The sequence below is a fragment of the Sturnira hondurensis genome, unplaced genomic scaffold (genome assembly GCF_014824575.4).
Source record: "Sturnira hondurensis isolate 20B ecotype Veracruz unplaced genomic scaffold, ASM1482457v3 Scaffold0004136, whole genome shotgun sequence".
Classification (NCBI taxonomy): domain Eukaryota; kingdom Metazoa; phylum Chordata; class Mammalia; order Chiroptera; family Phyllostomidae; genus Sturnira; species Sturnira hondurensis.
This window is the reverse complement of record NW_028076767.1, coordinates 15,248,727-15,262,989: the sequence shown is the minus strand read 5'-3', so window position 1 is coordinate 15,262,989 and position 14,263 is coordinate 15,248,727. Positions and strand designations below refer to the sequence as shown.

At 35.5% G+C, this 14,263-nt stretch overlaps 1 protein-coding gene across 1 annotated transcript in view; it reads right to left on the bottom strand.

The window, feature by feature from the left end:
• COL5A2 (collagen type V alpha 2 chain) overlaps nucleotides 1-14,263 on the bottom strand; it is a 148,228-nt gene that overhangs the window by 8,734 nt on the left and 125,231 nt on the right. The window contains exons 43-52 of the mRNA XM_037043777.1: nucleotides 14,009-14,116; nucleotides 12,783-12,890; nucleotides 10,945-10,998; nucleotides 8,542-8,649; nucleotides 7,981-8,034; nucleotides 5,609-5,716; nucleotides 5,164-5,217; nucleotides 3,896-4,003; nucleotides 2,032-2,323; nucleotides 136-323 (exon numbers count right to left, since the gene is read on the bottom strand). Of these exons, the coding sequence (XP_036899672.1) occupies nucleotides 136-323; nucleotides 2,032-2,323; nucleotides 3,896-4,003; nucleotides 5,164-5,217; nucleotides 5,609-5,716; nucleotides 7,981-8,034; nucleotides 8,542-8,649; nucleotides 10,945-10,998; nucleotides 12,783-12,890; nucleotides 14,009-14,116 (1,182 nt within the window). The remainder of the gene's footprint in view (nucleotides 1-135; nucleotides 324-2,031; nucleotides 2,324-3,895; nucleotides 4,004-5,163; nucleotides 5,218-5,608; nucleotides 5,717-7,980; nucleotides 8,035-8,541; nucleotides 8,650-10,944; nucleotides 10,999-12,782; nucleotides 12,891-14,008; nucleotides 14,117-14,263) is intronic.

Genomic DNA, 14,263 nt, shown 5'->3' with positions numbered 1-14,263 from the left:
AATTAAAATTTTTAAAATAAATAAATAAATAACAAAAAAACAAACAAAAAATGTAATAGCATAGTCCTAAATAACTAAGGTATAATAAATAATAAAAAGCAAAAAATTTAATTTTAAGTAAGCATATTAAATTACCTGAGATCCTCTATTCATATCAAGACCATACCAAATAGGCTTATGGTCAGGAGATTTGCTGGCCCACCAGGTTTTACGTGGTATACTGGATGGGTTTGCTGAAATACAAGTTTCTCCTGTTTCCATGTTGCAGTAAACTTTGATTGCATCTTCAGTAGATCCCTGGTTAGGGTCAATCCAATATTCACCTATTTTCCAAAATAAAAATATTTGCTAAATAAAGTGAATTTCAAACATGATGATGAGTTCTAAAAGGATTAACAGAGGGTTTGAAAATGTGACTCATTGCTTAAGGATTCTTTTAAGAGAAAGTATCCCAGTTAAGGAAATATTCTGCAGCAAAGTAAAAAGTAACTATCATGCATTCGGTTTCTTTCTTTTTTTTTTTTAAAGATTTTATTCATTTATCTCTAGAGAGGAAGGGAAGGAGAGAGGGAGAAAATATCAGTGTATGGTTGCCCCTCGTGTGTCCCCTGCTGGGAACTGGCCTGCAACCCAGGCATGTGCCCTGACTGGGAATCGAACCTCAACCCTTTGGTTCACAGGCCTGCCCTCAATCCACGGAGCTACACCAGGCAGGGCATCATTTGGTTTCTTTCTACAAGCACTGTTCTGAGGCACTTTGCTAAATCAAGGCTTAAAACATGCATGTAAAGGAAATACCATTATCTCTGTTTCATAGATAATAACTATACCAAAAAGAAGTAAACCACAGTGATTAAGTGACTTTGCCAAAATGGATGTGTTCCCATTAAATTTACAGAACCAGTTTTTTAAAACAAATTGTAATTGAAATGTAATAAAATATTGTCAAAACTATGAATAAAATAAATGTATGAATTGAACTACAATTAGAATGTTACAAATTATCTCACTGACCCTATTTAAAATTGATTTCATAAAGTTACCTTAAGTAGTCTATATACCAAGTTAGTACTTGGTGCTGGACATATAATCAAATAAATACACAAACAAATATATATTTGTACAAATCTGTATGTATATATTTGTGCACACAGGCATACTTTATTTATGTGTGTGTATGTATGCATATGTGTGTATATATATACATATCATATATATTTATGTAATATAAATAAATACATATATGTTATATACATATATTACACATCAAAAACTGCATTTAAATAAAATGAAGGAACATTGGTGGGATGTAAAGTATAGAGCTGAGAATCAAATTGCCTGGTCTTCAAAGTTCAATTTTAGCTATCCGTGTCAATGTCATTTCAAAGTTAACTGAAGCTCTTAAGCATTTCACAGCTTATTGCTATGGCCTAGAATCCCTCTTCTTCAGGTCTTAATAAATTAATAAAAATGATAAAAAAGTGCAAACTTCAGGCATGGTTTATTCAACTAGGACAGACAGACTGCTTAATTCCAAAATACTTTAGAGCACCACTATACATGATCCTGCCAGTAGTGACTCCTAAAGTGATATTCAAAGAACATTGAACTACATGAGGAAATTTTATATTCCAATAAGTTTGGGAAATAAAATAAATTTTATTCCATTCTTAATGAACCAGTGATATATGCTAGCATATTAAATCTCTGAGATTTATGTAGGTAAATAAACATTAACCTTGCTTAAGCAAGTATTTTCTACATTGAATCACCATGAAATTACCAATATTTTAAGACTTCTAATGGAAATGGAACTACCATAATGAAATTAAATCGTCGACGGATATGTCCTCTATTATACTGCTTATCTCACCACCATTAAACCACAAACTCTGTGACATGTTTACCATTTCATCTCTTAGGTCTATTTTTGCAATGCAGTCAATAAAATATTTTTGGAATGCAATGGAGAATAACACAATCTCAGTCAGAAACAACAAAGGTTGCTCAAATAGGCAGCTTTCTACTCACCACTCGGCTTTGCAGAATGGCAAAGCTTTAAGTCATCACAAGTCCGGGCTGGATGCTTTTTAGAACCGTCGGGGCTGCGCATGGTTTCGATCTGACTACTTAGTGACTTCAGGGTGGCGTGGACTCCAGGGTCTGTTTTGTTTTTGTCATCAGGAGCCGCCTCATCTTCAGTGAACTCTGGAAGTGGGTCTGACATGCTCTCATCATAGTGCCCCATGATATCCCCAAGAGCAGCTGTCAGGTGACCAGGGGGGCCTGGAGGACCAGGTGGTCCAGGCTCACCAGGAGGACCCTAATTTAAAAAAATTTGGAAATACATTAACACATTGTTTCGGTTTTGGTTTTCTATTGGACAAAGGCACTGATGGGACTGGGTGCACAGGGAGTTACAAGGCAACACCCCAACTCTATGGTGCAGAGAGATCTATGACTCATGCCTTTTTAACAAGAGGATTCTGGCTTGCCAACCTCTAATGTTCCTAGGATGATACATGATATGTAAATTTTTTCAGGTAACATATCTGCAAATCAACTGTGAGATATATGAAGATAAAAGCAGAAAATATTTGCTCTGATGTTTACTTTGTAGATGCAATATATTTTACGTTAAAAATATGTAGATATATATATATATATATACTTATTTCCAAATGACTTTGGGCAAGGCACAACTGAAATGTTTTAAAAGGATTCACGGACAGGAGCTGAAAGGGGAAACACAGAAAAGTTGTGGGTCCTAGTTTTATGAGACTGCACATCAATACCACAGAAATTCCCACAAGAAACACCCTTAAGATAATTTCCCCTATTTTCAAATAAGAGGGAAGGCACAGGAAATCTTTTTTCTGTGGGGAGCACAGCCCTGGCAGTGAGAAGGCAGGAGTCGTAACACTGGCTCTGCCACTTGTATGGCTCTGGGCGAGTCACTCCAACCTCCAGTGCCAACATTTCCTCACCCCAAGAGACTGTTCAATCTGTGTGTGTGTGTTTTAAGGTCACATCATGATTCCAAGCGTTCCTTTAATCTCAGGGGAAGGATTTTTATTTTCTATCAAGGACCACTGAACCTCAAAATAGAGTCAATCGAGAGCCACACATGTCAGAGACATTCCAATTCTGTAGCTGCTTTCCATCTACCCATAAATAAATAGGAAATGTCTTTCTCGACCATACGAAATATATGGTTTTCCAGTCATATAATAAATAATAAATATTTATTTTAATGGTATTACCAGTAAGGTGCAGAGACAGAATAAATAGAGAGAGGTAATTAAGACCACAAAGGAAAAAACACCAGAAAGGGAAGCATCACCTCATACACATACATGCACATGTGAACACACATGTATGGCAGACATATGAGGATGCGAAGACCCAAGGGGTCAGAGTCTAATACAGGTTTAGCTTTGCATAATCCTCAGGTTGATACTATTGGGATATTTTAATGACAACTTTTAATTGAAATCCTTTTTGAATGTCATTTTCAATAAATTTTAATTTCACACTTTTTATAGCATTTTCATGAATGACTATATTCATGGAATCTTGTATTTAGTATAATGTCATTTAAAGCAAAGCAACATTTTCATAAATTCCATTATAAATACAATCACAACTTGCTATTTGCTCTCACTGGTACCACACGAAATCAAGGCCTAGGTAGCTTGGACTCTGATTTTATATATTCTGAGTAACCTGTACTAATATTTGAAATAGTTACTTATACAGACAAGCTCTTGTGTGATTTTAGGTTTTCAGAGTTCTTTCAACATCTTGTCCATCACTCTGTATGGATATTCCCTGGCTAGAATCCAAGCTACCAAAACCAATAGAGTTATTTGCATGCAAACCCCTGTGGTTTTACCTCAGGTCCTGCTTCTCCAACACTGCCCCGCACACCAGGAGGCCCGATTGGTCCAAGTGGCCCAGGGTTTCCTTCTTTACCCGAAGGACCCACAGGGCCTGGAGGACCCTGCAAAAAATAAAAACTAGTTTCGATTCGATAAGAAAACTTTCACAATGCCTTTCTCTAATCAAAGAACTATTTTCATTATGCCACTATTACAATGATTTCTCAGATTCAGGTTCCTAATAACTAATAAATGGAGTTCTGGCCCACTCTAACATTTACTATTTCACTACACACAAATTATCATCCATAATGGGCTAATCATCTACCTTTATTACTAAAAGGGCCTGAATCATCAAGTCTCATGTATTGTAAACTTAATTAGAACTTCCATTAATGAGGAGTGAGAAAATGACAGAAGTTGAAGTGTTTTATATAAGCACATAAAAAAATTTATGTGCTTATATAAATTTCATCATATTCTAACAATTTAAATAAAGGGAGGGATTTAGAGGAACCTATATAAAGGATACATGGACAACAACTGAGAAGGGTGGAAATGGGAGGGAGGGGGGAGGATGGGGGGTGGGACGGGTTGGGAGTAATAGACAGAAAACTGTACTTGAAAAATAATTAAATAAAAAATTAAAAAAAAAAAAAAATAAATAAATAAATACTACTGTTCTAAAATTTATGTATGATTTGTTTAGATTGTATTTAGACATAGCAGAAATTCTAATAATTTTCCTAAATAATTATGTCCATCAATTGTCTTATGACATTAATAACCAATTAGAAGCAGCGTTAATACTCGTGTAGAATTTCTAAAAGCTTCAAATGTTGGTTTCATTTCATGATTTGCTTCTGCATTAACCTTAAGCAAAATACTTCCAAAGAAGTATCATAATTACTTAAAAATATATATATCCACCCTCAGGACACCCAGCTTCTGTCTCCACTTCATGGTAAGTCCTACTATATCATCTCAAAGAGGGAGAGTTTAATGGAAATTTCAATGAACACAGATTAAGAAAATAAACCAATGGATCAGTACATTACCATAAGAAAAAGACTTTAATGTGGGGCCATGAATTAATACATCATATTACATGATATTTCTACTTAAAGGTAATTGCTGAATAGTTTGTCTCATATGTTGGTTGCCAGCTTCCGAGAATCTGGGCCATTCTAGCTTTGATCCGTGAAAGTGACACTCAGACTACAGCAGTAAGTATATCACCAAAGCATTATTATTTACATCCTCAGCTTGTTGTGTTACTTACTCTTGGGCCAAATGGCCCAGGGATTCCAGCACTGCCTTGTTCACCATTTGGACCCTAAACAGGAAAAATGTTAAATGTTACCAAAATATTTACATACCACATTTGCCAATTTCAGATTTTTTTAATGTGATGTCACTGACATTAGCTGCATAAACTACTTTCATAAAGTCATCAATCTCTACAATGTCTTCATGAGTTGATTAATACTAAATATAACTGTAGGAGTAATGGTATACATATTTTTCTCTTTTATTTTTTTCTACAAAATTATAGCCAATATATGGGTAATTATATTGGGCAGGTGGGTAATTAGTCACTCATCAAGGCATTCTTTGAAAGGAAAATAAAATACAAAAAGTCCATCCACTCTGTAGACAAATGTTCATGACAAGAAATCTGCATATTTTCACATGAAGGGCAAATAATAATTCAATAAATCACTTACAGGAGGCCCAGGGAGACCTTGAAGACCAGTGAAGCCTCTGTGACCCTTCTGGCCTCGGTCACCGCGGTCTCCATGATCTCCTTTGTCACCACGGGGTCCTTGGGGTCCCTAGAAATAGGGTCATGGCTCGTTAAGACTAGAGTTTACTACAATTTTACTTTTTACAATTGTATTTACTATAATTTTATATACTGTATTTTATATGAACAATAATATTTAGTTATCTAAATAGAAGTAGACCTAGGACATTTTGTTTATTTTTCTCAAGGTATGAAGGTGATCATTAAAACATAACATATATAATGAGGTTTATCTAAAGACTTAGTTTTTTAATGTTTACCCTCCACTTATACTAAAATGAAGTACTTTTAAGGTTAGTCTCACCTATCTGAAATAGTTTCAAAGACTTTATTTCACATACTTCTCTAATGTTGTTATATAAAAATATTACCATCATAAATAGATTTTTTCTGAATCAAAACATGACTTTTTACTTACTCATGTTACCTCTAAAAATAAAACACTTATTAAATTTGCATGTGCAGATAAACTGGACAGGATAGCTGGGACTATTTTTAAAAACTGGTATAGTAGAAAGTTGCTAAAACAGGAGATCTTAAAAGTTCTTATCACAAGAAAATAAAATTTGCAACTATGTCAGATGATAGATGTTAATTAAATTTATTGTTGTAATCATCTCATAGTTTATACATATATCAAATCATATTTCAATAAGACTGGGGGGAAATAAGATATTGGCAAAAACTTGTTTGAGCAAATGGAAGACAAATATCATCAAGCTACTCTCCTTTATAGAAAACACACACACAAAAATCTATGTTATCATCATTTCATTAATATCTGTACCCAAGTCCATCCATCCTGATCCAGAGAAACTAAAGAAAAGACAATAATTAACAATCTTATTATAGGATAGATGCTACATTCAGAGAATTGGTTAAAACTATCTGATCACTCTAAATTGGTCTTAGGACCTTCCTTCCTTCCTTCCTTCCTTTTTTCTTAGGTCTTAGGGAATAAAAGCAGCTTCAGAAGTTCAATGGTTCACAGTAAACCGACACAGGGCTGGGGTCAACTACAGGGACAGCTTCTGTTGTCTAGAGTTTTCCTAAAAGACAACTGAATCTCTATCAATCTGACTTTGGAGAATGAATGACATCGCCAATAAATGGGTTCTTAGGTTAATATTTCCCTTACTAGTTTTTTGTTCTTATTTTGTTTGGTTATTTTTTTATTTTAACTTGACTATCTTGTTAAACAGTATGAAAATCTTTTTATAATACAGCAAGACTAGATCTCAGTAAATTTTCATATTGTATATAACAATGCAAATTTAAATAACAAAATCAGCCTGAATATTTTGTATAATGTTAGAGAAGTTTGTTTATTTTGAGGATGTCTAGAAATTTCAAAATTGAAAATAAACTAAACCAGAAGCACCTATTGCTTTTTATTAATTAAAATTTATTTAATCATGTAAAACAAAACCACATCATTTTTGTAACTGATTAAAAAACATTTCCCTTGTAGCCCTGGCTAATGTAGTTCAGTGGATTGAGTACAGGCTGCAAACCAAAGGGTTGCAGGTTTGATTCCCAGGTGAGGCACATGCCTGGGTTGCTGGCTAGGTCCCTGGTGGAGTCCACATGAGAGGCAACCGCATATTGATGTTTCTCTCCCTCTCTTTTTCCTTCCCTTCCCCTCTCTCTAAATATAAATGAATAAAATACTTAAAATTTTTTTCACTTGACATGCTATGAAACTATGAAATCTTCTCCAGTCAAACTCAAATCAAAGCTGAGAATTATGATTTAATAATAGGCCATGATTTTAAGGCTATAATTGATAGACATAAACACACATAATGGATGTGAAAAGAACATAAGAGACTGCCTATAGATATGATTCATTCATGGTAAGATATCTATAATAATCATTAACCTGGAAGTAACTGCAAATAGCAAAAAGAATTGAACATGGACAATGCAGTCTAGTTAAAAATAAAACAATATTTCAATAGCACTTTTAAAATTTACAGAGACCTTTAAAACTCATTATCCTACGTGATTTCTAGAAAATCTGGAAAGAAGGGTACTATTCCTATTATTTTGGAAGAAGACTGTGACTAAAAGTCTTCATTGATTATTTGAAAGAATTCATGGTTAAATTTGGAGGAGCTATGTTAGAATTGTAAAAATAAACATGAACTCCTGGGTATTATTCAAAATCAGTATTTTGACAAAAGATTGAGAAATTTCATAATTGGAATTTATAAATTTAAAATTTTCCTTTTTCTTTGGGTATGTATTTTGTGTAAAAAGACATATTTTAAAAGAAAACAGAGAACTTACAGGTAAGCCACGTTTCCCAGCTCGACCAGGTGGTCCAATAGGACCCCGTGAACCCTAGAAGAAATTTTTACAAATATTGATATGTAAAAAATGCACATTCTATGTAGATATAAAATTCAAAATCTATATATTTGTAGTTGGGTACTTATTTATGTTTATGTTTATCTATGTATACTCTTATGGCTAATGAATTAAAACCAGACTAATATCCCTAGGTATAAAAAATGTGCTCACTATAGCTACAATGATACTTCTGCAATCAACTTTATTAATTAACTTCACTGAATGATCACTTTAGTTGATTATGGTGAACTATTACTTGTTTAACTTTAACATGATTTCCTATAAATCACAACATTTTAGGTGATGAAAGTCAAAGCATTAGAATTTTAAAATACCTATTAGAAATCAAGTATTTTCCACTAAGACAAGCACAAAACTAACTCATAATTGCTTATCATTCTTTGGTTAGAGTCCTTAATCAAGGACATACATATATTTGTATGCATGTCTATCTAGAATACTGTTTGTAACTATCAGGATGGAATTGACTGTCCTTACCGGGTCTCCTCTTTGTCCTGCGTCTCCGGGAGCACCAACGGGACCGGGTGTCCCAGGGGCACCCTGAGAGCCTGGCAGACCAGCAGGCCCGGGGTCCCCACGATCACCCTGATAAGAATAACCATGGTATTATTCCTTTGATATTTATTCTAAAACAATGGTATTCTATGTGCCCACATTATTTGTGATTAAAGAGTACTTTTTAAATTTTTATTGTCATTATTATTTTACTTATAATAAACTTAGTTTATGTATTTATTAATAAATCAAGCTGAAAAGAATAAGATTACTTGTTTTTCCCCAATTTTGGACCTCATTGCTCCCCCCCACTCCTGCCCTATTACTCCCATGGTCAAGATAGCTGGAATGCAGGAGTGATCACCTCCAGAATTTAGCAGAGGTCCTTCACACAGGGGTGTCTGTGCTCTTGGAATAAACAAAGATTTGCCACAGAGTGTGAAGACAGAATATTTTAAGGAAACCACTTTCCAGATTTTCGACTCCATATTTCCCAGATTAAAGCATCCTTCCCCACTCCTCTTAAATAATTACCTTCTACCATTTTATGAAACAAAAGCAGACATCATACCACATGCAATCTTACTGCAGTGCAATGCCCCAAGCAGTAAATACCTCTGGTACTAAGCTAAAGAACTTTTCCAGAATGCACAGTTTACTTATGAATAAAGCAAAGAAGAATGGGGGAGGGGGAAGAGGCTGCTCCTTATCCAAGTGACCTAGTTATGACAATCCTCCAAATATTACTTTGTCTCCTTAAGAAATTAAAAGTAAAGGGGAAGGGTTATCAAGGGAGATGTATAAAGGAGCCATGAACAAAGACAATGGGGGGCACTGAATGTGGAAGGCGGGGGTAGGTAGGAAGGGAGAGAATAATGGGGAGAAATGGGGACAACTGTAATTGAAAAACAATTTAAGAAATCAGAAGTGAGATGACTGTTATATGAACATGGATCAACACAATTAATGAAGTCAGACCATTTTTTTCTCACAGAAATTCTTATTTGACTGATTAGTTTGGCAACCAAGATAAACTTGAGCAATTAGACTGGGGAAAAGACACATAATACATTGAATAAGTTAAATTGGCAACTCCAATATTTTGAAACATACAAAAAGCAAATACACAATTAGAAAATACCAAGAGCCCTTGTTACTGTGGCTCAGTGGATTGATTGCTGGCCTGGGAACCGAAGAGTCACGGGTTCAATTCCCAGTCAGGGCACATGCCTGGGTTATGGGCCTGATCCCCAGTAGGGGATGCTCAAGAGGCAGCCACATGTTGATTTTTCTCACCCTCTCTTTCTCCCTCCCTTCCCCTCTCTTAAAAATAAACAAATAAAACCTTTTAAAAATAATAATACTAAAAGAAAATACCAAGAAAGACTTCCTTTGCAAGTATTTAAACTAATGATTAAATTAAAATGTGATGGAAACTTAAAATACACATAGGGGTTCACAAATATTCAAAATTATACCAGGGCATAATTCAGCAAAACCTTTGAAGACTAATGCACTAAACAATATATACTGACCAAGAGAAAACCCAAGATGCCAAGAAAATTTATATTCTATGGCTTTACAGGAGATGGCAGGTACCCCAAGATTCCTCAGAATTCCTGCTTCCTCCAACTGCCTGCTAGTTTCTTTAAATATGTGATTTAAAACACAAATATATTAATCCTAGGTAGAGTATTTGAAAACTGAGGTTCAGAAAATGTGTTCAAGGTCACATGGATAGTTACTTAAGTAATCAAGGGTCCAATCAAGGTCTGTCTGGCTTCATAGTCTGTTCTGCTCTTAGAGTGGGAAGAGAGATTACATTGTACTAGACATTGGAGCAGGGGCTATTTTTGCCTTCCATGCATTGATACGCAGTCCAAGACAACTGTGTGACTGCCCGGAGGGCCTGGAGCTTCTGATAAAGTTGGGGATGTTTCCAGTTCAGTACATCGCTAATTTAAAAACCCATTGGGAAATACACAATTCCTAGAAAGCTACATGGTTCATTTCTTCACAGGGCGTTCACTTTAGTAGGTGAAGAGAGAAATTTAGATGTCACACAGGTCCTGTACTTTTTGTGAACGAGTGTGAAATTTAGACCACCTCATAGGTATCCTTACTCAAACCTTCATGTTGCACAAAATATGAAAGCAATTTGCTTTCCTGCTCTTAATAAAAAATGCCATCTCACTTTGCTGTGTATTAAAATTTCATTTCATTTGTAAGAGCTACCAAAATTATAACATTATGAAAAAGGTTCATTCTATCAGGAAAGTCAGGGTTGTATTGGATCTATGAAGAGAAAGGATAGTTTTTTTTACTCCTTAGTATTATAAAGTTCACATTACTCCACATTTTTTTAATCAGTGAAATTCTCCTTACACGTTCTCCAACAGCACCATCCCGTCCTGGAGTACCATCATTACCAGCCGGACCCTATAAACAATCATATTTTAAAAATGAACTGAGCAGTTAAAAAAAATCTCCTTCCAACTGCCAGAAAAATGACAGCATGTTTATTCTGTAAATCCTGATTATCATTTGTAGAAATCTGAGTGAAAAGAAAGTTCTGCTATTGTTTCTACTACTTTGAATTGCTTGCAAAATTTATGTTCTTAATCTAAATCCTTTTTTTGTTGTTGTTTGGCCCTGGCTGGTGTGGCTCAGTGGATTGAGTGCCAGCCTGCAAACCAAAGGGTTGTCAGTTTGATCCCCAGTCAGGGCACATGCCTGGGTTGCAGGCCAGTTCCCAGTGAGGGTCACATGAGAGGTAAAACCACACATTATTGTTTCTTTCCCTCTCTTTCTCCTTTTCTTCCCCTCTCTCTAGAAATAAATAAATAAATAAAATTTTAAAAATAAACTCTTCATTTCAATATTTATTCCTAAAAAGAAAAAAACTCAAACCTTTGAAATATACAATAATTAAATCCTTGATATTCCATTTCATTTTTTATTACCAGTGAATGTTTTTTCTCACTTTTAATTTTTAAGCTTATCCATAAAGTTTTGAAATAAAATAACTGTATTTAGATAATATCAAATTGCTTTTTAAAATATAGTCTTCTCTTATTTTATTTTGATTTTTTAGAATTATGTTTTTTACCATTTGATGAAAAGTCCTCTGAAAAATTGCTCTGAAAGTCATTAATTGTTTCTTCCACACACCCCCAAAATAGATGACATTAAGTATTTGGTAATTTACTCATTATAGCAGTAAATACACCAGACTCCAACCTATAATTCTCAAATTTCTTTTCAAAAACTGATTTCATCTCAAAAGAGCCTAAGAAAACCTGACATCAATAATGTTACTTTATAGTGATATTTAGGTAAAATTATCTCTACTTTGCCTTTTTCACAAGTTGTAATATTTATATTAATCCTGTCATGTTAAAACTTTGCAATTGTGAAAAATACACCATTAACAGAATGACATAATAACAGGAAAAAAGATAAATGAACATGTCCTTTCACGTGCAAAACAATTTGGTAAAAACATAATGCGACTAAAATACCTTATTCTAAACTAGATTAGCCCTGGCTGGTGTAGCTCAGTAGATTGAGCATGGGCCTGTGAACCAAAGGGTCACTGGTTCAATTCCTAGTCAAGGCACATGCCTGGGTTGTAGGCCAGGTCCCCAGTGAGGGGTGCACGGGTGGCAACCACGTGTTAATGTTTCACTCTCTCACTCTTTCCCTCCCTTCCTCAATCTAAAAATAAATAAATGAATAAAATCTTTAAAATAAATAAATAAACTAGATGATAGTGTAAAAAGTACCTATCTTATTACCGTTTTTATGCCATCATTTTGTCAACTATCTAGAGAAGTCTAGTACATTCCCTAGATAGTTGGACCTATGATCCCTTTGGATCATAAAGAAAAAACTTCCTCACACTGTCTCATGTAGCTCAGTGGATTGAGCATGGGCCTATGAACCAAAGGGTTGCTGGTTTGATTCCCAGTCAGGGCACATGGCTGGGTTGCAAGCCAGGTCCCCAGTGGGGCATGAGCAAGAGGCAACCACATATTAATGTTTCTCTCCCTCTCTTTCTCCTTCCCTTTCCATTTCTCTAAAAATAAATAAATATCTTTTAAAAACCTTCCTTTAGGTGAAATGTACAATCAGGTTCTGAACTTCTAAATTGATATCTAAATTAAAAAATACAAAGTCTCCATAATACCTAGATAACCAGAGTTACTTTCAGCAGTACTCACTTCAGGGCCTGGTTCCCCTACAGGGCCATTTGAGCCTGGGGGTCCCACAGGTCCAGGTGGCCCTTTATCTCCTGTTGCACCAGTTGCTCCTACTTTTCCTGGTGTGCCCTGAAATAAAGCACAGAAAGGTCAACCACTTCTGAAGAAATTTAGGAATGCCAGTTCCCATAAAGACTATGTTTTTCAAATAGCCTCTCAGTCCCTCCTTCTATAGTAATAATTATTTATTACCTCACAACATCCACATCACTGTAGAGCTTTCTTAGACACATGCCTAGTTTTCATGGCTCTCATCCCGAGGCATCATAGGAACTAAAAAGTTATCCTTTGCCACCAGCTCAGGTGTGCATTTTCAGTTCTACCTTGGTGCACTATGATCAACTCTGGCGGCTCTTCTGGAGTGCGTGTCACTACTAAGACATGTCCACTCTTATTTACTCTGCTTTGCTCACTTTATGTCTATATCCTGGCACTTTTGTCTCACTGTGGGACAATTTACCTCCAAGTCTCTGACTCATGTCTGAAAACTATGACATTCCTTAACTCCTTGTTTGCTGGTTTCAGATCTCTACCCCCGTGTCCCCCAGTCCCAAGGTCCCAGCAGTACAATTCTCTGTCAACACACCCTATAAGAACATCACTTATTATTTTTCTAAAGCATATAAACTTCAAGTGGTATAATTTAGCTTCTTCAAAGCTCATAGTGAGTCAAACTTTTATCCAGACTCAAGGGAATGTGAGATTCTTAGACCCCTCCAGGGAACAGGAAATTACTTTCAGAGTTTCTATTTTTCATTCACCCCACTTTCACCTCCAATATTACTTTAGATCAAGTCCTTCTCTCTGATGATGGCTTATGAGAACTTACTCTCTGAACTGGGAAACGTGGATGCTTTTGTTAGGGTTGTTTATTTAAACAGAGGCTACCTACTCACCCGGAGACTATCCCCTCCTCTAGCTCCTTACATATTTTTAACATTTGAAGAAAGATTTAAAGTTGCCTAAAATCCACACCCTCATTTGTTTACTTCTCTAGCCCTAAGGTTAAATAAATACACCTTTCAAAGGCCTTATAATGTACTACAGGAAAGCATTTGACATTTAAAGTCAAAAGGGTTTTAGGATACTCAGAATTTGCATCTAAAACACTTTACATCTATTTAGCAAAAATAGATAAATGATATTGCACATGAACAGACGACATATAGACGAATGCAGCTACTCACTGCGGCTCCTGGCAGGCCAGGCACGCCCCGCTCGCCACGCTGCCCCGGCGTGCCCACAATTCCTCTCTGCCCAGTGGTTCCGGCTGGACCCGGGGGGCCATCGGGGCCCTAATTTTGAGGATAAACTGTAATTAGAAATTCTCCAGGGTAAAACTATATGCAGGAACTTTACAATAGATCACATTTTTACAGGTTTTTTTGGATATAAGAGAAAGTTCTGTGTCATAAGACTATACTATATATAAGTAGCCGTAA